Raw genomic sequence first — 25,873 nt, forward strand, 5'->3', positions numbered from 1 at the left:
TGAAGCTCCATATATATGTGTATTGCAATAAAACATACTTAAATTATTTGTTGTGCTGACAGTTTTCTCCAAAAATAGTATTAATTTTACTTTATTTTCCCTAGAAACAGTGCCCTGTAAATATATAAATAAAATCACATATACATAATTTTTAATTTTATTTTGCAATATATTCATCATATTAGCTAAATCTTTCTTAGCACATTAAAAAAATTATATTTATATATCTATACATAAAATTACACTAAGTTCCAATACAGTGAATTTAATGGCCTACTTACTTAAGCAAGGTCTAGTAGGTAAAACCTTTACCAAGTAGCTTTACTGAGCACTGACTGTATTAGGCTATGGGAATGAACAAACATGTTCTCTGCTCTCATGGAGCTTTTCAGTCTAATGGAGGTGATGACTCAAATATAGGGATCTCCAGTGAATAGTGATATAAAGAAAATAACTTTGAATTCAAGAAGAATTATTTGATATGCTCAAACTACCCATTAAGGAAAAAAAATTGCAATAATTACGATTTTGTATAATTTTCTTAGAGCATTTGATTTCCCAAGTCCCTTCTACTGTTTAAGTGTTCCCTTAAAATCAAGCTATTTTAAGACATATATGCTACTACAAAACTAAGTTTCCAGGACTTTTTCTTGGCATTTCCTGGGCTTATTCCTGAAACTGTGGGCTTGCTGCCATTAACTTTACGGCAGAGACTAGAGCAAACTGGTAGAATTTGGAACACTCAAAAGAGAAGCCAATTTGTTTCAAGTTTGGGATTATATTCTATCCATAATTAATGCTAAGTCTGCCCTTTATTCAAAATAAGTGCTCTGGTGCCATTATGTGAAAGTGCCTTTGAACTTTCTGCAGATCCCTGGACTGTAGCCTCTCTGGGAAATCATGTGAGCCTATCCAAATGATAGCAGTTGCTCTATTGTCACTAGAAAACAAAAATAGGTACAAATATAGTGCATTTTGACACTTGGAAATTAGGCAAGATATCTGGATGCAGTTGCCAAGCTATTAAAAGAGAAGAGAAGAAAGAAAAGGAGGGAGGGAGGGAGGAAGAACAGGTTTCTGCTTCTCTCTAATAAGCTTCTGCACAGTGGAGGAAACAACCAACAAAACTAAAAGGCAATGTACGGAATGGGAGAAGATGTTTGCAAATGATATATCAGATAAAGGGTTAGTATCCAAAATATACAAAGAACTTATAAAACTTAACACCCAAACATAAATAATCCAATTAAAAAATGGGCAGAAGACATGAACAGACATTTCTCCAAAGAAGACATGCAGATGGCTAACAAACACTTGAAAAGATGTTCAATATCACTGATCATCAGGGAAATAGAAATCAAAAGTACCGTGAGATATCACCTCACACCTGTCAGAACGGCTAAAATCAACAACACACTAAGCAACAGGTGTTGGTGAGGATGCAGAGTATGGGGAACCCTTTTACACTGTTGGTGGGAATGCAGACTGGTGCAGCCACTCTGGAAAACAGTATGGAGGGTGCTCAAAAAGTTAAAAATAGAGCTACCCTATGACCCAGCAATTGCACTAGTAGATATTTACCCAAAGGTTGTAAAAATACTGATGTAAAGGGGCACATGCACCCTGATACTTATAGCAACATGATCAACAATAGCCAAATTATGGAAAGAGCCCAAATGTCCATGGACCTATGAAAGGATAAAGAAGAGGCAGTGTATCCATATAATGGAATATTACTCAGCCATAAAGAAATAATGACCTCTTGTCATTTGCAACAACATGGATGGAGCTAGAAATTATTATGCTAAGGAATGTCAGACAGAGAAAGACAAATACATATGATTTCACTCATATGAAATTTAAGAAACAAACAAAGGGGAAAAAAAAGAGAGAGGGAGGCCGACCAAGAAACAGACTCCTACCATAGAGAACAAACTGATGGTTACCAAAGGGGAAGAGGGCTAGGGGCATGAGTGAAATAGGTAATGGTGATTAAGGAGTGCACTTGCTGTGATGAGCACCAGGAGATGTATGCAAGTTTTGAATCACCATATTGTACACCTGAAACGAATATTACCCTGTATCTTAACTAACTGGAATTTAAATAAAAACTTTAAAAAATACTAAATAAATAAATAAATAAATAAATAAATAAATAAATAAATCCGTCTAGGATTCAGCCCAATTCATTTTCTGGAACGCTGGAGGAGGCTAAACGTTGCCTGGTATTCCTCTTTAACTCTCCAAATAATTAAGCAATTCCTTCTGTCCAAACAATGCAGAGGACAGAAGAAAGATTAATTTTCCAGACCATGAAAGCTCTGTTTATCCATAATACCATACTTTGCCAGGATAGTAAAGATCTTAGAGATCTTTTGTTTGACAACCTTTTGCCCTTTCAGCTGATGAACAACTGAAGATGAGCAGCGCAACCCAATTGCTAAATGGCAACTGCTCATTGGGAATCAATTTATTTGCATGACTCTATCCAACTATTTCAGTGAAGTATTTAGGAGAGTGGGTTAAGTCCAATAGCCACTTTAAAATACTAATTGAGACGTAAAAGTTCTCACAAAACAGAAAATGTGCTTTAAAGTGGGCATCTTCTTCCTAGTTATAAATTTAGAAAAAGAATACTACATCTCAGCAAAGGTGAAAATGTGTAGGAAGATTTAGATTTGGATTAAAAGGAGAAATATGTTTATGTGTATTTGAGACTTTTTTTACGTCCCCCCCCCCCCCCCTCTCTTTTCTCTAAAGATCAGTGTGTTCAACAACACTGATTGATAACCAGTGTCAGGTTCTTTGTTAGGGTTAGTTAAAAAAAAAAAAAAAAGGTTTAGACAAGGTTCCTGACACCAGGGAGCACTCAAGAAATCTCCTTTTATCTGCAATATTCAGCAGCTTGACTTTTTAGGATCATCCTTTAGACTGGATGTTTCTTTCTTACTTGCCAGGCATCCACTTTCATAGCACACATCTAGCTGTGTTAGATCATAATTGGCCTTTGCTTATTGCCAGGGCTGAAACCTCAGCCCATCTCTTGTATACCTTCAGTTACAATAGCTGCTAATTATTCTCAAAGTTAGAAGATGACCTGCAACTAAACAGATCTCATTTCCCTAATGGTATTTATTTAACAGAAATGTAATCTGTTCCTTTTTATTAATGTTGAGTGAAAACAAATCTTTCCCCTTTTTTTTTCTTCCCTCGAAGGTTTAGCCCATTGATATGTTTTGCCTTTTGAGCAGATTGGGTCGCAGGATCATACAGTTTACACATTTCCTTTAGGATTCTTCTCTCTTCTTCCCTTCCCTTCCTGTCTCTTCCCATTCTTCTGGTCTCTCTTTGTCTCATAAAGACCTGTACTCCTATTTCTCTGTGAGGTTGACAATATATCCCAATCCACTACTTAGGAATGATGAAATAATAAAAATTTAATAACCAACTTGACCATGGACTCTACCCACACAATAGATTTAGATGCAAGAAATCATTGTTAGAGCATTTCTGAATTACCAACAACTTCTGTGGTGTACTAATACAATCCTGCCCCTCTGGGTACCCAGATTCCTGCCTAGAAAAACAAACCTGTTGAAGTAAGGAGGAAACTTGACAAACCAATGAATCTAGGGAATTGTTCTTCAGTAATTACTTCTCTCATCCTCACAGTTTACAATGGAAATGTCAGGAGATGGAAGGAAGCAAGTAATAAAAGTGAACTAGATTTAGATATTTGCATTGACTATAATTTAAATTGCAAATAATCCACTTAAAGAACTCTCTGTGCACAACTACATGATTATACAGTACATATTGCTTTAGTAAGTAATATTTTTGCCCTTATTGCCTACAGAGGGAAAACAGTACAATCATAAAAAACTTTCTAACAAACTACAGTAAGGCTAGATGAGGGGCATAAATGAGCCTTGGAAAAGAGTTGAGTTTCAGTTTGTGATCAAGGCTTACAAGAAACTCATGCATATTGTGACTCCCCCTCAGCTGATGTAGGGCTTTGACATCAAATGCATTATTATACTAGGCACTTGAAGAATCAATGAGTTTTCAAGTTTTCAATCTGAGAAGAGTATTACCTACAAGCCTTTTTTGTCATCTTAGCACAGGAGAATGAAGTTAATTCCTCTCTTCTAATACTGTGAAAATTAGTATTCTACGACTAATACTGAATTAATCTAAAACATATCCAAAATTCTGAAGGCTGTTCACTTAGTTATTTTAGCAAGCATTCATTGAGCATATACTTTCTGTGCAGGCTTATGATAGATGCTGAATGTGCAAAAGTGAATAATATGTGATTTGCTCTAAAGCTCAAAATATAGTTATTACCTATATAATTTGGCACCTTTATAGTGAGTTTCAATAGGATGATGTAAATTAAATATGTATGTGATTTACAACAATTGTTTTGGTACCTCTAATATTCAAGTTGCAGTATACACACACACACACACACACACACACACACACACACACATACACATAATGTCGGGATTCAGATACACAGAAATATGCATGTTTGTGTGTTTATGTGTCTATATCTGCAAAGGAAAATTATTTAAATGATTCCATTTGTCTTTAAAGATTCATCTCAGAAGCTTGTAGGAAACCATAAAGTTCAGTATAAGTTTTTTTTTCTATTGTAGTATTTATGGCATTTTATTATAGATATTTTTCTTTTTTTTAATTTTTTTTATTATGTTGTCAGCCAGCATATAGTACATCATTAGTTTTCGATGGAGTGTTCAATGATTCATTAGTTGCATATAACACCCAGTGCTCATCACAACACGTGCCCTCCTTAATACCCACCACCCAGTTACCCCAGCCCCCCAGCCCCCTCCCTTCTGTAACCTTCAATTTGTTTCCCAGAGTCCAGAGTCTCTCATGGTTTGTCTCCCTCTCTGTTTCTTCCCGTTTTATAAAACTAATCAATCAACCTAGGATATAGCCTTATAGGTTAAAATGAACCCAGTATGATTGCATTATTGGGAATGCATTCATGAATTAATACTAAGTTGCTTGAATAGAATTCAGTGGCTATTTAGTTGGTTATATAATTAAGAATAAATGTACAATTAATTTATTTAATTTAAGAAAGCTATCTTTGGGTAGGTTTTAAAGATTGAATAGATTTTAGAACACTTAATTAAAGGAAATCAGCAATGGCACTTGATCAAATTTATAAATATATTATAGTCATGGAAAATTCCTCTAGAAGGAATCAAAAATAACTTCAAAATGTATTTAATGTCTATATTTATCCTAAGGAGTTTCCTGTATACAAAATGAAGCAGAGACCATGATCTTGAGAGAAACAGTATTTTATTTATCCTTTGCTATTTATTAGCATCACTGTTTTACCTGTGTCTTCATATTTTTCTGAAACAGATTATATTATGAATTCATGTTCATCATCATATACTTAAATATGAAGAGAAAATTTGTTTACTATATGAAAATTGCTTTGTTCTTTATATAAATATGTCAAAATAATAGAAGCAACTTGTGAAATTTTCACTGCTGCTATCACTACTAATCATGATACTAAATAAATGTCTCCTTTTTATTTTCCTTTTTGCTCAATTTTGCTCAATTGGTTTCTAATTTTTTTCTAAGAATACTAAACCTGCACATCTCCCTTTTCAAATGTCAACCTTCTAGGCACAAGTTTACGCTATCTTATCAATTATTTTATTTAAATGTTAAACTATCATGGTAAAAAATAGTTCACACGTAAGGCACATGTTAAAACTATCCCACAGTCTCTTACAGCCTTATTTAAAAACTAATTTGAAGAAGAATTTCATATTACTTGGGGCTCCAAATACTGATTTTACTAAAATTGGAGAAAAGGCCATCTTTGAAATATAATTTCCCATGTGGTGGTAGTTTTTAAATATGAATATTTACTATAATTAAAGGAAAATGAGATAACTTGAACTATCAGTTGTGATATTTCTTATTTTTCTATTCATATTTCTTGCCTAAATACTATGAGTCAGGCACGGTTGTAAACAAAGCAACCAAATGATGATTTGCATGGAGCTTACCTTCTGTCTTAGTCCATTCTGGCTGCTATAACAAAATACCACAGATGTGGTAGTTTATAAACAACAGAAATTTATTGCTCACAATTCTGGAGACTAGAGGTCCAAAATTTAGTCACTATAGCATAGTCATCTTCTGGTGAGGACCCTCTTCCTAACCAATAGCCAGCTCCTTTTCACTGTGTCCTCACATGGTGGAAGGGACAAAGGATCCCTCTGAAGCCTCTTTGTTAAAGGCACCAATCCCATTCATGAGGGCCTGCCTTTATGGCTGAAGCATCTCCCAAGGGCTCCGGCTCCTAATATCATCACCTTATTTCGGGAGCACAGAATCATTCAGACCATAGCACTCTGTAATGAGGGAAAAGGAAAATTTACAGTTAAAATCAATTTTGAATATTACTCAGCCATTAAAAATATGAAATCTTGCCATTGGCAACAACATGGATGGAGCTAGAAATTATTATGCTAAGTGAAATAAGTCAGACAGAGAAAGGTAAATACCAGATGATTTCATTCATATGTTGAACTTAAGAAACAAACTTATGAACAAAGGGGGAAAATAAGAGAAAGAGGTAGGCAAACCAAGAAACAAGACTCCTGACTCTAGAGAACAAACTGCTGGTTACCAGAGGGGAGGTGAGTGGGGGGGATGGGTGAAATAGGTGATGGGGATCAAGGAGGGCACTTGCTGTGATGAGCACCAGGTGAGGTATGCAAGTGTTGAATCACTATATTATACACCTGAAATTAACAACTAATTAGAATTTAAATGAAAACTTAACATTTTGAAATATGAGGAAATCAAGACTGGCTATTTTAGTGGAGCCAGCAAAGAAGGCCTGTCTGAAGAGATAGTAGGATGAGCATAGAACAAGGAGATACAATCTGGAAAGGGACAGGTGCTGTATATCCTATGAGTTAATTTATTGCTATGTGTATATTGTTAAATGTCATTCCTGTATTGAAATTTGGAAAGTGAGTCACAATTTTGGTATTCCTGGGGAATACTACATTAGAGAGCTTGTGAATCCATTTAGAAGGCAGAGATTCCCTCAGGAAAATAAAGATTAACCACTAAATTCCAACTGCCTACTTCCAATCGGTATTTGGATCTCAAATTTCATATATGAAGAACTAAATTCTCAATATTTTTCTTCAAACATCCTCTGCAGCAGTTTCTATCTCAGTAATGGCAACTCCATTCATCTTTCCAGTTTCTCAGGCCAGAATCCTTAGTGTCATCCTTGCCTTTTCTCTATTTCTACTCCATTGGCTAATTGCAAGGGCACTGTCTACCTTCAAAATACATTCAAGATCTAACTACTTCTCTCAATTTCTACTACTACCTCCCTGGTTCAAACAACCATCATCTCTCACCTAAATTATTCCCGTAGTCTCCTAGCTGGTCTCCCTGCTTCTGACCTTGGAGTCTCTGTAGACTATTCCCAGAATTCCAGCCAGATGATCTTTTTAAAAAATATTAAGTGAGATCTTGTCCTTTCTCTGTGCAAACCCTCCAATTACTTCTTCTCTCATTCAGAGTAGACATAAAAACCTTACAAGGACCTACAGGTCACTAAATAATGTGGCCTCCTGTCGCCTCTCCAAACGTGCCTCAGAATACTCCCTCCTTGGCTGGCTCCACTCTAGGCACACTCTCTCACTCAGTTTTCTTGGAAAACCCCAGATGCTCATCTGTCTTAATAGCCTTTGCTGTCTATTCCTTCTGCTGAAATGCTCTTCCTACAAAACACTGTATAGATCACTCCTCTCTTCCTTCAAGTCTCCATTTAAAAGTTCCCTTCCTCTCAAATATTTCTGTTTCCTTACCCAGAGGTAGCCAAAATCAAGGTTAAGGGCTCAGGCCTTCAGATTTCCAAGTTGGCTCAAGATTTCTTTCTTTAAAAAAAAAAAAAAGGGTTTATTTATTCATGAGAGAGAGAGGGGGAAAGAGAGAGAGGACAGGAGGAGGAACAGAGGGAGAAAGACAAGCAGACTCCACACTGAGTGCCAAGCCCGACATGGGGCTTGATGACCTGAGCCAAAACCAAGAGTCAGACACTTAACTGACTGAGCCACCCAGGTGCCCCAAAGTTGGCTCAAGATTTCTGACACCAGTTGCAAGTTCAAGGTCACCAGGGTCACCCTCACTTCAGACTAGCTGGCTACAAACTTGAGATCCCTAAGGACTTCCTCAGATTTAATCATGCCCTGGAATAACTCACAGAACTCAGGAGGGTGCTATAAATACAATTGCAATTTTTATATAATAAAAGGATATATGTATCAGAACCCGTCTGGGTGCCTGGGTGGCTCAGTCAATTAAGTGTCTGCCTTCGGCTCAGGTCATGATCCCAGGATCCTGGGATCGAGTCCCACATCAGGCTCCTTCCTCAGTGGGGAGCCTCCTCTCCCTGTGCCCCTCCCCATACTCATGCTCTCTCTCGCAAAAATAAATAAATGAAATCTTAAAAAAAAAAAAAGAACCCATCTAAAGAAGGGATACATAAACAGGATCTGATACTCACAGGATTCCAAAGGTAAAGCTTCTGTAACCTCAGAGATGCATTACCTTCAAGGCATTAATTATGGCAATGTGCACATGGAGTATTGCTAGCCCAAGGAAACTCACCTGAGCTTGAGATCCAGAGTGTTATTGTAGTTTCATTATATAGGCATAATCGATTAATTTATTAGCCTTTGTGGTTGAACTCAATCTTTACACCTCTCCCCTTCCTGGAGGTCAGGTTATCACCTGACTCAAAGTCCCACCCTTCTTCTTTTTTTTTTTTAAAGATTTTATTTATTTATTTGACAGAAAGAGACACAGCCAGAGAGGGAACACAAGCAAGGGAAGTGGGAGAGGGAGAAGCAGGTTTCCCGCTAAGCAGGGAGCCCGATGCGGGGCTCGATCCCAGGACCCAGGGATCATGACCTGAGCCGAAGGCAGACGCTTAACGACTGAGCCACCCAGGTGCCCCAAAGTCCCACCCTTCTAATCACATGGTTGGTCTTTCTGGCATGGCCTTCCTTCCACAAGATTATCAGTGTGAGCAAGCCCACCCTGAGTCAGACCTTAAGTAAAAGCCATCAGGTGCCCACCATGAGTCACCTTGTTAGCATAAACAGGTACAGTGCAAAATTCCAAAGATTTAGAGGTTACCTTGCAGGAATTATGGACAAAGGCCAATGAAATTCATGATTACACACTCCACCACTGTCCCCTCTCTAGCAGCTATTATATATTTTCCTTCTTTGTCTTATTTATTGTCTCTCTTCCTCAAAGTAAGAAAACTGCAATAGGCAAAAATTTCTATTTTTGTCTTTGTTGATTTTCTGTGACTTAAATAAGCCTGACATAGTATGCACTCAATTAATACTTGTTGAATGAATAGATGAATTTTGTTTTGCTAAATTCAGATTCTCTTATAGCTCCTCTATTCCTTAAATTAAAATACAATTTTATTCAAGTGACTTGACATAGAATATAGATCTATGAATATTTGGGGCACCTGGGTGGCTCAGTCGTTAAGCATCTGCCTTCAGCTCAGGTCGTGATCCCAGGGTCCTGGGATCGAGCCCTGCATCAGGCTCCCTGCTCGGCGGGAGGCCTGCTTCTCCCTCTCCCACTCCCCCTTCTTGTGTTCCCTCTCTCATTGTGTCTCTCTCTGTCAAATAAATAAAAAAACTTAAAAAAAAATAAATGAATAAATAAATCTATGAATATTGGTATATCTAAGAAATTATCCGACATAATCTGTATTCCCTTTGTCCTCTCAGGACAGTAGAATATTTCAGCTAGCCTTCCAATTTACAACTACTAATTATGGCTTTATTTTATTAGATTGTAAGGCACACAGAAATATATTCACTTTAAAATCATTGTATAGCTTTCTTAGACATCACTGTCTCTGAATTCTTAATCAAAAAGAATCTTAATTCCTATGTTAGGATTGATGGGCAATCCTGGGATTTATAATCCCAAGAAAACTTGACGCATGGAGCTGAATGCATACTACTTCTTCATATCAGGCATCCTGAGTCAATTAATGTGTTTTTTATAAATCTGTTCATAAAATAAGATCTCAAATCTGTGCTCAAATATCAATGACAAGCAGTAATTTTCTGAAATACAGATGTTAGGAAAATATTCTGCCTTTTTGGTTAAATAAGCTATGTCTTAAAACTTTTCGAACCTACATAAGAGGAAAAGTGTAATGGCTGATCTTTAGACCACTTCTGTATACCACAAAGTAGAACAAACATCTCCTAGTAAAAATAGAGCAGAGATTTTTCTATTTCATGGAAAATTTTAGGTATTATCGCTTCAAAGTCTTTATTTTGTGACGAGAACAGGAAATACTTTTGAAAAATAACAGAGCCAAGATGTTTAAATATACCTTATAATTCTGAGATTAAAATTATATAGTGTTTCAGAATTGCATATCTGGAAAATGTGTTGTATTTCACAGTCTTTAATTGATACAGATAGAGAATTATATCTCTTGTTAAGTTTTAAATTCTTTGAAGATTCCTTCAGATTATACAGTAAAATGCTCCATCACTTCAACAGCTATTTCAATCACTTTTTGAAAACTGTATCTATATCCATAGGCAAAGGAATTTTATTATCTCTGGATTGCATTTTGGAATGTCATGAGCTATTTCATAGGACAAAGTTTGTCAAATGAACATGAGCAGTGCCAGTAGGGCTTTGCTCTTGAACTCAAGTACGAGGCAGCTTTGTTCAAGTCACCATTTGCAGAAGCCAGAAATGAATGAGCAGTTAAAATGGTGCCATAAGTTAATTAGAGTGGAATTAGAAGGAAAGTGGGCAATTTAGGAACATAAGAATTGCTGTACCGAATCAGACCAATGGTTCTCCTGGTTTAATATCCAGCCTCCAGCAGCTGTACTTGTAAGTTTCTAAACCTTTAAAAGAAAGGGAAAAGACTACATAATTCACCTAGACAAGTGTGCCATCTGTGATCTGGAGAAATTTTCCTCATGACGTCTCTCAAATAATACCCTGAAGCAGGAGGTTTCAATCCTGTTATGATATTGGTTTACCTTGAATAGCTCTGGTTATTAATAATTCTTTTTAATCATCCAATTCCTGCATAAAATCAACAGTCCATCAAGAAACTATTTATCTCCAAAGCTCCTGAATTCATGGTTGAATATGTCTGCTTCTATGATAAAAGGATACAAGTTCTTGATGGCAAAATCTGCTCTAGACAACCATGCTCAGTGAATGCCTGCTTCTCTTTCCAAAATCTACTGGGTTCACAGGCTTGTGGCCAAAAGAAATTTTGTACTGCTGTCCCTGCTCCCAACTTTCTATTTGTTACCAATCTACAGAGCTATTTGAATGATGAAGAAATTTGCGCACTGAACTTTTAGAAAAGTTCAACTGCAGTTTTCTTACATGATTTTACTTGAGGTAGAATGAATCCGAGAGGAATGAATTACTTATCCTTATCACTTTAGTCTTTGTTTATGATAGAAGTACCTGTGACTACTTTATAAATTTCTTGGTTATTTTGGATAACCTCCAGGTCAATATTTCTAAAATGTTATGTTCAAAATAAACCATTTAGTCAAAAATCCCTCAAGAGTAGTAAAGGCCAGGGGCGCCTGAGTGGCTCAGTCGTTAAGCGTCTGCCTTCGGCTCAGGTCATGATCCCAGGGTCCTGGGATCGAGCCCCGCATCAGGCTCTCTGCTCTGCGGGAAGCCTGCTTCTCCCTCTCTCACTCCCTCTGCTTGTGTTCCCTCTCTCACTGTGTCTCTCTCTGTCAAATAAATAAATAAAATCTTTAAAAAAAAAAAAAAAGAGTAGTAAAGGCCTACAGTAACAGTCTAAACCATTTTCCTAGGCTGTCAGATCTTAATGTGATTAACACTAATATCCTAAAGCTATCACTCTAATAGGATCTCCTCTATCCTGTATTCCAAGAAAACTAGTTTTTTCATTGTGTTTTGACCTAAGATGAACACTCATTATTTATGTATTTTTTTTTTAAAGATTTTATTTATTTATTTGGCAGAGAGAGACACAGCGAGAGAGGGAACACAAGCAGGGGGAGTGGGAAAGGGAGAAGCAGGCCTCCCACCGAGCAGGGAGCCCGATGCGGGGCTCGATCCCAGGACCCTGGGATCATGACCTGAGCCGAAGGCAGACGCTTAACGACTGAGCCACCCAGGCGCCCCGAACACTCATTATTTAGAACAATGTTAATTCTGTTCCCTTTCTTTTTTTAAAGATTTTATTTATTTATTTGAAAGAGAGAACAAGAAGGGGGAGGGCCAGAGGGAGAAGCAGACTCCCTGCTGAGTAGGGTGCCCCCATGCAGGACTCAATCCTGGGACTCTGGGATCATGACCTGAGCCGAAGGCAGTTGCTTAACCAACTGAGCCACCCAGGCACTCCAATTCTGTTCCCTTTCTCTAGCTTTCCCAATTTCTCTTTCTGGTTCAGTTCCTTATTTACTCTCCTTACTTCAGCTAGAAGCTCTTTCCTTCAGGTAATTTCTTTTCAAACATGTAGTGATTATTCCCTCTTCTGACAATTTGTGTCCCTTTGTTTATGTTTGGTTTAGGCTACCATATATTGGTTCTTTTTTTTCATGAATGGTCTTCCTTGTAAATTCCCTGGGGGAAACTATATTTCCCATGTTTATTTGTATTTCCAGATCCTAGAGCAATGTCTATCTCATAATCATAGCATAAAAATATATTAAAGGGAAATCTATAGAATCACCAGTGACTACTTGGAGCCACTTGCAAAATGTTTACTCTTTGAGTTTGTGTTTGTGTGATCTAGTTAAGACCATATTATTGAGTGCTACAAAGGTGTAAACAAACCCCCAACTATACATTTCTAAAAAAATAGAATCAAGTGTTATTGATGTAAAAATCACAGTGAAAGATATGGGAAATATTGGCACAAAAAGAGAAGCTGAGAAAGGGAATCTGAATTGACCTAGCCCATGCCCTTGGGAAATGAAGGGATTCCAAACTTGACAGCTGGGACAAAGGCAAGGGGGTGAAATAGAGGAGGGAATTCCTAAGAAACTGCCTCTAATTCCTGTTGGTTAGCTCATGGGAAGACTAAGTGAGAGTAAGCTTGGAAATATGGGTGGCACCATGTTTGTTAAATTTATCTGAACCCGTTGGGAAATTATTGAAACATTTTTCATCGGTGAGCAGATCTACAAGAATGTAAGATCAACTTAAAAGTGAGACCGAAGGAGGTTTCCTACAGTAATGAAGTTATTGCATAATAGGATGTGTAATCAGTCAAACTCAGGCAGTAATGACAAGAACAAATAGAATGAGGGCACCTGGGTGGCTCAGATGGTTAAGCGTCTGCCTTCGGCTCAGGTCATGATCCCAGAGTCCTGGGATCGAGTCCCACATTGGGCTCCCTGCTCCTTGGGAGCCTGCTTCTCCTTCTGCCTCTCTCTCTCTGTCTCTCATGAATAAATAAATAAAATCTTTAAAAAAAAAAAAAAAAGAACAAATAGAATGACATGGATGCAAGATACTGAGCAGAAATGTACTAATGTTCACCGTGAGAAGATTGAGTCTGAGGTAAAGGAAGAAAAGGAGACAAAAGGAACATTGCCCCTTCGAGCATGTTTAAGTGTGAAGAAAACATTAGCATTCTTGAAATAAAAAAAATATGTTTTCTCCCTGTATATTAAGCAGAAATGCATGTAAAAGTTTTTCTTAAAATTTTAATTCCTACACTTTTAATTTAGTGCTTCAGGTTGCTGAAAACATTCCACCCAGTTCATTTTTACTTGACATCATCAAAACAAATCCACATTTTTTTCTGACATTTAAAAGCTGTTGTTGGTTTTTGAGCACACTATTCTCTTTATCTAACAATGATTTCAGTAGAACTCTAATGTCTCTCTTTAATTTTTTAGAAATCCAGATGGAAACCAGAACAATAGCACAAGATGGCCTGCCTTCAAAAACACAGACCAAAAGTATTTAACCTTGAATACAGAGTCACCAAGAGTATACGCTAAACTGCGTGCTCAACAATGCCGATTCTGGACACTATTTTTTCCCAAAGTCTTGGAAATGACAGGTGTGTGTTTTTTTAGTATTTGGTCAAATAATTGGTTGTGGATTATGTAAAAGGGAGAAAAGGTAGCCTATCCAAGGCACAGTGATGGTGTTAATCTGTGAATTTACAATGACTTGATTCCAGTGAGTACATTACTTTCACAACTTTTCTTCCAGCAAGTTTAGATATTTGAGGGCTTACTACATGAGCAGCACTTTAGTAGTAAAATAAAGAAACTAAAGTAGAGATTTTCCCTTAGAGGAACATAAAACCTCATAATGGAACTAAAATAGGGCACTACTTGCCTATTCAGCTTATCTTTGTGGAGTTAATTAATGGATAAATGAATAAATAAACATAAAATAAGCAATGTATAGAACTAAAAATATAATTAATAAAATATAGAATGAATATAATTTATACTCAAAGAGAGGTAAAAACAAATTTATTGATAAATAGAACTCTTGATTTCTAAGGGAGGAAAAATACTCCAGAATTTAAATATTTAAAAACACAATCCAAATATTTTGAGCTTAGAGCACATGAGCTCATGAGCACATACATATATAACACAATCCAATAAACAGACAGTAGTTTAGTTAACTAATCTTTAGGAAGGGATTCCTTAAGTTTATATAAGGGAACTAGGAAAATTGGTTCAAATTTTAGTGTTATTTCAAAATTCATTAGTAAGAAAATATTTAAATTAACTTGAAGGAGCAGCTTGAATGATCGCCTCTTCTGTGAGGAAAATGACATACATACCTCATTCACTTGCCAGTTTTAAAATGCCCAGCTGTTTCTAATCCATGTGACTCCTCAGACCTTGATTTTTCAAGTAAAAGTAATTAACTTTCAACCATCAGATATATTGCTGCACAGTTTCCTTAGACTTTACCACTCTGTTCATCATAATACTCTGTATTTTGGGGGCCATGTTAGATATTACAATAGAGTAGATGCTTTAGTTTCCTGTTTAGAGAGGTTGGGGGTTAGTTTCAGGCAAACATGGGCATCTTAGAGCTGTTTTTGATTGTTTAATACGCTTTTTAATTATCAGACATTACTCACCAAAATTATAATTATGTACTCCATCTGTTTGGGAGATGTTTCTGATATACCAGTGCTCTGTGTATTACCAAATGTTCTGTGACATAATATATACCCAGAGATGGGTTTCTGCATCCCTTGGCAAAGCTACAGAGCTGCCCTTGTGTCCTCGGGGTGTGAATAACAATGAGGTAATGTGTTTAATCTGCCAAGAGACCAAAAGAGGTACCATTTAACATAACACAGACTACACGTTCTTAATCTTTACTTAAAATATCTTTAAATGAGAAGGTCGTAATTGAGGGACAATGAGAAAGGGTGGGGAGGATTTTAAATGACTAACTTATTACAAGCCAAACTGACCTGTTCTGGCTTGAGCTTCTGTGGTCTGTTGCTATTTCTTTGTTGATAGAGTAAAATTTAACTATCAGCAGTTTTTGAAGATGTACTTCATAATCTCTATCTCTAAATACTCAACTGCCATAAAGCATGTTGAATAAACAAACTCCTAAGTTTTTGGCTAGCTGCCACGCCTTCCTATGCAGTGAGGAATCACTTTCTAGTTTGAGCAACACTGAGCTGTATGGAAATAGCAGGCCTGGCTCTGAATTAGCACCGTGCTCTGGGATTGTTCCAAAGCACCTTAAAAACATAATTTTATGCTTTAGCATTTTTTCAGATAATTCCCCCCAAAAAGATTATATTAAATATATTTTATAAAATGTAAAGTAAATGCATGATAGGATTGTTGTAACACGGGGAGCCTGGTGGCTCAGTCGTTAAGCGTCTGCCTTGGCTCAGGTCATGATCCCAGGGTCCTGGGATGGAGCCCCGCATTGGGCTCCCTGCTCTGCGGGAAGCCTGCTTCTCCCTCTCACTCTGCCCCTGCTTGTGTTCCCTTTCTCTCTGTGTTTCTCTCTCTGTCAAATAAATAAATAAAATCTTTACAAAAAAAAAAGATTGTTGTAACATCAATATCCTCATTAATAATCAAAAATGTTTTACATTTAAACAGAACCAGTTTGAAGTTATATGTTTTTAGGTTTAGCAAATGAATAATGTAGGGAATTAAAAAGATTAAGAACACATGTTCTTACCATATTTTGTGTATTTCAAGGTGCAAAACCTCACACATTTCAGTATTCGATATTTTGAAAATTGGGGTTATTCACATGACCTGGGCTGAAGTTCCTATGGAAATATTATGTTTTTTAAAAAAGCAGCTCTACATGTAAAGGAAAATTATTGACTGGGTTTCTTAAAGGTAGAAATGTTTACCTCACTCATGATGGAAACCCAATGAGCTTTTATAAGTACCACTTGAGCAGTAGTTTACATTTGCGCAATAAATGTTCTCAAATAAAATGATCCTTAACCTGTTTAAACACAGGAATTCTGGCACTTAACATTTAGACTATACTTCAGCATATGCCTGTGCTATTAGTGTGTGCACCTGCAGGAAATAAAATGTGCAATATTTGTTTTAAATGTTCTCAAACTCAAAATTTTCACTAGAAAATGTAACTGCACAAAATATTTCACAATTGTTTGAAAAAGAAAGAAAAAGAAAGAAAGAAATGACCCATTCAGTGTCAATAAGATATCAATATTTCTCACTAAAAGTGGAAGAGTAAATTTACTTTGACCTTCAAATCCTCCCAATGAAGAAAAATATTAGATCCAGTAGTTTTTGCTTTGTTTCATCTTAAAAATACAGGCATACATTGAAGACATTGCCAGTTTGGTTCCAGACCACCACAGTTAAAGCAAGTGTCACAATATCCTGAGTCAATGAATTTTTTGGTTTCCCAATGCATATAAAGGTTATATTTACATGATGCTATGGTCTATTAAGTGTGTAGCAGCATTATGTCTAAAAAAAAATGAACACATCTTAATTTTGAACACATCTATTGCTAAAAACACTAACCATCATCTGAGCTTTCAGTGAGTCATAATCTTTTTGCCGGTGGAGGATCTTGCCTCAAATGTTCATGGCTGCCGACTGATCAGGGCTGATGGTTGCTGGAGGCTGAGGTGGCTATGGCAATTTCTTCAATAAGACAACAATGAAATTCGCACATTGAGTGACTCTTCCTTTCACAAATGATTTTTCTGTGGCATGTGATACTGTTTGATAGCATTTGAGCCACAGTAGAACTTCTTTCAAAACTGGGGTCAATCCTTTTAAACCCTACTTCTGCTTTATCAACAGAGTTTATGTAATATTTTAAATTCTCTGTTGGCATTTCAACAATCTTCACAGCATATTCACCAAGAGTAGATTCCAGCTCAAGAAACCACTTTCTTTGTTTGTCCAAAGGAAGCAACTCTTCATCCTTTAAAGTTTTATCAGGAGATTGCAGCAATTCAAATATAATAACAATGAAAAGATTGAAATACTGCAGGAATTACCAAAATGTGACACAGAGACATGAAGTGAGCAAATGCTGTCGGAAAAATTGTGTGGATAGACTTACTTGATGTGGGGCGGCCACCAACTTTCAATTTATAAAAAATGCAGTATCTGCAAAGCACAATACAGTGAAGTGCGGTGGAATGGGTACACTTGTATGTGGTCTTCACCAGGCTTCACCTGAGTTTAGAGTAGTTCACTCTACAGTAGTAGTTGTAGTTCACTCTCATCCCACACTCAGAATCGTAACAGGACAACTAATGCGTTTCTGATCTGCCCCATAAGGAATTATGCATTCCTTGGAAACTTTAATAATTGTGTAACAAACAGGAAAATAAGCAAGTAATGGGAACAAAAGAGATTTTCAATGAAATCTCAAAGTACATGAATTATTTTTTTATTATAATGATTAACACAATTCGATATCCAATTTAATCTTTTCTTCTAACTTTACCCCATGAGTAATTTTGAGTAGACTCACTTCTCCTGTATTCTTTCTCAACGCCTCAGACTTGATTAAATAGACTCTGCTCTGGTGAAATGTTGCTCTCACTCTTTTGTCATCGACAAGACAAAAAGTAGCCTTATTAGTATTATTCTTTCTGTTGGGGAGAAAGCTTGACTTTTTCTTTTTTCCAAATGAGCCAACAATGTGGACAAATCAAAGATCACAAAAGTCCTGAAAAGTTGTGTCAATATATTTATGAACTACTGGTATCGATCTAGCTGTACATGGATTTGATAGGGAGCAAAGTTAAGAATAAATTTTTGTAAGAGGACAGTAAATTCATTAGTGGAGCTCCCAATAGGTGTATAGAGCTTGATTTCATAATATACACACCAGTTGATTTATCCTTCACAGTAACACTGCAAAATAGTGATCACCCACCCCATTTATAGTTGGAAAACTAATTTCAAAAGTTAAGAATTTTTTCTATGTCACTAATATAGTCAGTGGTCAAGCTGGAATTTAACCCATGTCACTCCAAAGCCTATATATAATGTCCTTTTTTTCCACTTTGTAGTACCTTGTTAACTACAAAACAAATAGATCTACATCTCACAGATAATAAGTCTATATTCACTTAAGTAGTATTCCAGTTTGGAGAAAGAGAAGTAGGGGGAAGAAAAAAAAAACTTCTAAGTTTGGTTTTGATTTATGTCATGGGACTCAAAATTTTTGTTATCTTTTCACTATGGTATATTCAGTTCTGGGTTGTATTGGAAAATAATCAAATGTTTCATATTTTACTGTCTCAATCAAAGTTCAGCATTATTAAAGAAAAAATTACTCAGGTCTACAAAGCATTTGTACACTAAAAAGCAAAGTATTTCAATACACTAAATTGTATAGTGTTTGATTATGATACACAAGGAAATAAATTTACATTTATATGAATCAATGAATTTGGTATCATTCTATGCGCAAGAAAGGAAAATCAAATCTAAGACCTTTTCTCTGAGTATTAAAATTCATGGGGTAAGTGGTAAAGTACCATCACTTACTTGTTATATCAAAAAGTTTGTTCTTTCTGAACTTTAGAGCCCTTACTTGGCATAACACTTAAAAAAGCATTTAATTATGAAAAGATACCAAAAGAGTGCATCATTTGGTGTGATATTTAATGTCTTTCACATCTAATGTTTTTTAGAAAAGTTCTAGTGTTCACAAAATAATTACAGTCATTGACCTTCTAAAAGCCATTTTTAAAATGGGACATTTTTGTATATGTTCTCAAATATTTGTCCAAAGTCCAAGCAGTATGAACATTTCAAACTTACATATATCCTAAATTACAGGGGATATTTTAATAGCTGTATGAATGTTTTAAATATTTTGATTTTCATATAAACTAAAAATGAATCACTGAATGTGCTCCATTGTTAATAGTATGAATGAAAAGAAGACACATTTTCATGTATAAAGTAGTAAGATCACATGAACTATCTTCTCCAAATTAATATCTTATAGAATTATAATTAATTTTAAAAATTCCTAACTGTAAAGTATATATTTAAAAAAACTGTCAAGTCCTTATTTTCAGGATAGCTGAAATAACGTAAAATGTTGTTTTTTAATTCAGTGACTAGAGCACAGCATCCTAAAAGTTTAAGAAGTAAGAGAACCACAAATGTGGAAAATACTAATAGACTTAAATAATTTAAACCATCTTCTAGCTTTATCATATGTATTTATATTAGGAACATAGATACATGATTTTAGAGGTTTATAATTTAAGAGTTTCTGTTCTTCACAAACCTTACTCTTTAGTGTAATACATTTTCAAATAAATCAGAATTTCAAGGTGTTTGTAGTACATAGACCATTTTTGGTTCATTGCCTCACATTGCTTCTGGCATAAACACTCCCCTCCTCTGACACATGCATACACTTTGCAAACTACTGGAAAGCAGAGATTGTCTTAGTCATCTTTCTAATTTGCAAAGCAATTAATAAACTGCTTTCATGTAGTAGCTTCCATTAACTGCTTTCAATGATTATGCATTGTTTGGAATTAAGGTACACCGATACAGAGTGAGAGTAAAATTTACATGGAGTGTCAATTACAAAGTTACCCTTAGGCATTAATAAATACATATAAATATTTTCATCAGAAGTAAACCTGCTATATAATTATATATGTAAATGAGATGCATTAAATAAGATTTCTGTTATGCATAGGAGTTCAGGAAAAGATAATATCTATATATCTTCTTAGAAACTTAAGTAAATATATGTTATATGATATAATTAGATGTAATATATTGATTCATTTTCACATTTTTATGGTATATGCAATTTATACATATATATAATTTGCATTTTCATATAATGTATAAAATTTTATTAAAAGCTTTCCAGGTAGTGAAAGAAGCTGATAATAAATAATGAAAAATTAAAAATTACTGTGCAGTGAACTTGGAGAAAATGGCATCTGTGATCAAAATTATTTTTCAATTAATGTAAACAGATTAAAATTTAGATTAATACAACTTATTCCATGTTTTACAGGAAACATTGATGAAGCAGAACGAGAATGGAGAGCAGGATTCTATCGCTGGAACAATTACATGATGGACTGGAAAAATCAATTTAATGATTATACTAGGAAGAAAGAAAGCTGTGCGGGTCTCTAATTAATAGATTTACCCTTTATAGAATGTTCATTTTCCTGTAGATCAAGGTAAAAATATCAGTAGCTCTCTTACATACCTAGTAAGAAAGCTATTATACAGCTGAAACAAAAATGCCAGAAGGATAATATCGATTCCTCACATCTTCCACTTAGTATTGTACCTAGCATTTCAAAACCCAAATGTCTAGAACACGTTTAATTAAATTTCACAATATAAAGTTTCACAATTAATTATATGCATATTAAAATGATTTGCAGCTTCAAACTCTCTTTCCTGAGTAACTTTATGAATTTTTCTCCTTAAAAATACCCGTATTCTACTTTTAGTTGTGTATTTTCATTACCACTCATAAAAAGGTATCTTTTTAAAAGGAACTAGGTCTTGAAACACTGGACACTAATTTACAATACTATAAGTAATTTATGAATTTAATGTCAACATGGGATATTAAAACAAACAGAAAATAATTGGTTCCCTTTGTTTTTTATATGAAGGCAAGAGGGAATCTTAAAGTAAAAGGCTTGGTCACTTTGAAATACCTAATGACTACAACAAAATGTTGCTCCCAAGAGACAAAATGTAAAAGAATATAATTATTTCTGTTTTTATTTTTTTTAAATATGTACATTCCTAGTCCTCAAACTCTAATCTTCATTCTTTCAACTCTTGCCCTTCCTCAGCCCTCACTCCCTGACTCTCCCAAAGGTGTACATCTGTAAATTACTCTTCCTGTAACTGAAAAGTAAAACATGCAGATGAGCAGAAGTCTAAAGTCAGAAGTCATATACCAGCTGGGATAGGGGAATTCTTGTCTTGGACCCAGAAATACTAGGATTTTAATAGAGAAATTGTTTAATTCCAGGAAAGAAATTGTTATACTTTCTGCAGATAAATGATATTATTTTTATAATTTAAAAAATTACAAAGCTACATTTACTAACTGGCATGGCAACTAAACACATCCATTGAATAAATTAAACAAGTAGTTCATTAACGGGGAGAAGTCAGAGATTTTAAGATTCAGAAAAGGTCAGTGCATGTTGATTATGTTAATTAAGTATTGAAAACCCCACACTCAGGATAGGACAAAGTATTTAGTATATAGGTCTGTAGATTGTTGGTTAAAGAGTGTCCCATTGTTCATTGGTCATAAGGATGTTCCGAGTCAGATCCAGGATGGTCTGTCGTGCTCACTCATTCAAGTTTCAGGCTACTTTATCAGCTTCAGCTGATTAGAGAGAGAATTTATTATACAAAGCAAGGCAGTTTTGATATCACCTCAGTGCTGCTGTAAATGGACATCTTTGCTTTAGAGTTCTTCCCTCATCCTATGATGCAGGAAAAAAACAAAAAAACAAAAAAAAACACCACAAATGATAGGCGAATGAGCAGACATTCCATTCTACGCCACCATCTTTGTTTCAGGTGCCATTCTTCCAGGATCCATTATGTTTTTCTGAATCATTTGAGCCTCCTTTTCATGTAGAACCGTCTGAAATATGAAACAACAGGATGATGCCTCTTCAACAGCATTAAAGACTCTTTAGAGATACTCTTGATGAAACCAATAATTAGGAAAACATAATTTTGTTTATAGAATACCTGCAACCTGCCTTAAATGACAGGCTCCAGTCATCTGAAAAGATCCCATGGACCACTTTGTCCCACCTTGGACAACCAGTTGGTTTGTTCTTGAATTTTACTGCAACAACCCTTTACTTACTCTGGAGCTTTTAACCAAATGCAACAAGAAGTGTCAGCCAGCATATAAACCCCTCTGCGTTTGTTCTGTAAATAAATTATTATGAATCCACTGTGAGCAGCACCATTGCAGGAAGATAGGTTAAGGCTTTTCAAGAAAACACTGTATAACGGTGTCTGTACAGTTTCTCTTACTATGATTGACATTTAAAAGGCAGTTTCAGTGTAGGATTTTAATTCAGGAAACCCAAGCCAAGGGAGAAACTTGTGCATAAAGTGACGGAAATCAGTATCTCTGAATACTTGGAGATTTGTCTTTCAGCAGGCTCACGGGTGAAAGAACTTTCAGTTGTCTGAGATACTAGCGGTATAGAAGCGTTAAAACCTAAAATGGCATAAAACCCTTCCCAGAAAGCAGAGCATAGGGAGATAATAGCACACATACACAAAACCATGGAGGCTATCACCTAATTCCGGTAAATTTTTAAGGTACATCTCTCAAAAGTATGAGGGAAAATTATGTCTAAGGTTACAATAGAACAGGTGGAATTAGTCCAACCAGTATCACAACACTTAGCTTGATCAATCATTTAAGTGAAAACATTATTTCTTGCAGTGCGGTGCTCTCCATAAAACTTTGCGTTATAGGGTTTATTGAAAATTGATTATCATTTATGGTTTGGTATCCATGTAATACGTATAAGGATTAAGGTAACAAGTCACATACCTTTAAAAAAATACCATTAAAACTGGTTTTATTTTTCAAATAAATTGGCTGCTGAATATTATCAGCATGAAGGCAAGGGAAGTAATTTCTGGTCAATCAGAAATTAAATTTCATGGATAAATCTTAACATAATTGCAGCTGTGACATTTTTAGCAGAATATTCAAATAAATGGAGCCTCCCTGACATTGCTGAAGGATGACAAACTCAACAGCTAGTAAAATTTCCTGTTCTGTCTGCAGCCTTACTGATTTCAACAAAAGTGTTCTCTTTACAAAGAATTTGTTTTAAAATTAGGATGGTAAGAAAAGTAAGACATATATATATTTTTTTAACTAAATGTACTTAATGTCAATGTAAACCCACAGTGCAGTTTATCAATATGATCTTGGTGGAAACTAGATTGTTAAAGAATAAAGTAAATACCAGATTTGAAAATACACACACTCAGGTACATGCATACATACATACATTTATACATACAGGACTACTCTATTAATGTCCAGCAGGTGATGGCTTTGAAGAATTCACTGAATAGGTCCAAGATAGGGGAAAAACAGGGGGGTTGGAGTATAGACAGTTCCTGATTTATAATGATTCGACTTAGGATTCTTTGATTTTACAATGGTGCGAAAGCAATAGGAATTCAGTAGAAACCATACCTCAAGTTTTAAATTTTGATCTTTTCCCAGGCTAGCGCTATGTGGTATGAGGCTCTCTCATGATGCTGGACAGTGGCAGCGACCTGCAGCTCCCAGTCAGCCCTGCAATCATGAGGATAAACAACCTTCCCATTTACAGCCATTCTGTTTTTTACTTCCAGTACAGTATTCAATAAGTTATATGAGATATTCCATATTTTATTATAAAATGAACTTTCTGTTTGACAATTATACCCAACTGCAAGCTAATGTAAGTGTTCTGAGCACATTTCAGATAGGCTAGGCTAAGCTATGAAGTTCAGTAAATTAAGTGCATTAAATGCATTTTTGACCTATGATATTTTCAACTTACAGTGGGTTTACTGGGATGTAACTGCAGTCATGGTAAGTCATGGAAGATCAGTATTAGAAAAGGAGAGTGCATGATGGTCATATGATGGTCATCTAATCACGCATGAGACACTAATGTGAAATATAATCTATATTTCATTAATATAATATATATTTATTATGTATTAATATATAATTATAAAATATTATTAAATTATATAACATATAATATAGATTGTATTAGGGCCAATTCTGATAAAACACAACAATCACTTTGACATGTCATTGACAAAAGCTGCTGTAACTAGAAAATGTTTTACTTATAAATTGATTAAAAAGACACATAATAGACCAATTACTGAGTGAGGAATGTTGTCAATCAAAATGCAGGGAAAGCATTACAGGTTGTAGGGGACAGAAAAGGTAAAACCTTTATATAGCCAAGCCATAAGTCTAATATTATATCCAAAAATGAACAACATCTAAAATTCCAATTTTCCTGAAAAGAAGGAAAGAAAAGGAAGGAAGCAAGGAAGGAAGGAAGGAAAGAAGGAAAGAAGGAAGGAAGGAAGAAGGAAGGAAAGAAGGAAGGAAGGAAGGAAATTCCTTCTTCAGTTAGGCCCTAGCTTCCATGAGTTCAGCTTACCTTGCTCTGTCTTATCCTTGGTCCAAAATCTCACCATTACAGTTACCAGCTGATGAGATAATAAGGCAGTAGAAGTGGCATAGTGATTTTAGAGGTGAATTAGAACACAAATAGCCATAACACACAACACAAAATTCACTTACCTCACCCAAAAAATCTGGGTTTTCTCTAGGCATAGCCCATTTTCATAGCCCAGTTTAACCCTTTACAATTATCCTGAAAGACAGAAAAATCTGAATTTCCAAGGCAATTAACTGCCAATGTCTTGATAATTATCAGATTCATCTGTGTGTAGATTCCCAACTAGGAACTGCATGCACAATGCCACCACACTGTATCTGGTGCTTGTTGACTGAGTGGATGAATGAGAGGATAAGATAGAGCATGGTTGAGTTCCACTACATAGGAGCAAAATTGTAGTGAGAAACTTTTTTTTTTTTTTTTAAGATTTTATTTATTTATTTGAGAGAGAGAGCACAAGAGAGGGGAGGGTCAGAGGGAGAAGCAGACTCCCTGCTGAGTAGGGAGACCCATGCAGGACTTGATCGTGGGACTCCAGAATCATGACCTGAACAGAAGACAGTCACTTAACCAACTGAGCCACCCAGGTGCCCTGTAGTGAGAATCTTGAGGAAACCAAGAGGAAGCATGAGAAAAGAAAAATGGAAGACAAGAAAGAAGAGCTGGAGAAGGAAGAGAAAGCCTTCACTTGGAATCGAATTTACCCAAATGATCTCTCTGGGCACTTTGAGAGTTTCAAGGCAGAAGAGATGATGAGAAAAGAAATTGCAGATAGATAGATATAATTTATTAGATAATTTTACATTGATATATAGGGCATTTAATTCAGTTATTTTCAACTTTGATCCTCAGCTACACATTAGAATCCCTGGCAATAACTGCGGCCTGCACACACCAGACCAGGTGAAATAGAATCTCTGAGAGTAGAGTCTAGACATCAATATATTTTAGAATTTCTCAGTTGATTTTGATTTTATCAGGTTGAGACACACTGATTTTTCTATGACAGCACTGTTTGTCTTGACAGATTTA

The 25,873-nt window shown here is 35.6% G+C and overlaps 1 protein-coding gene across 1 annotated transcript in view; it reads left to right on the forward strand.

Moving 5' to 3' along the window:
* BCHE (butyrylcholinesterase) overlaps positions 1-23,053 on the forward strand; it is a 63,054-nt gene extending 40,001 nt beyond the window's left edge. The window contains exons 3-4 of the mRNA XM_032407285.1: positions 14,007-14,173; positions 20,632-23,053. Of these exons, the coding sequence (XP_032263176.1) occupies positions 14,007-14,173; positions 20,632-20,756 (292 nt within the window). The 3' untranslated portion in view covers positions 20,757-23,053. The remainder of the gene's footprint in view (positions 1-14,006; positions 14,174-20,631) is intronic.
* The last annotated feature ends 2,820 nt before the right edge of the window (positions 23,054-25,873 follow it).

This window comes from Phoca vitulina, unplaced genomic scaffold (assembly GCF_004348235.1).
Source record: "Phoca vitulina isolate PV1807 unplaced genomic scaffold, GSC_HSeal_1.0 scaffold8, whole genome shotgun sequence".
NCBI classification, from domain to species: Eukaryota; Metazoa; Chordata; class Mammalia; order Carnivora; family Phocidae; genus Phoca; species Phoca vitulina.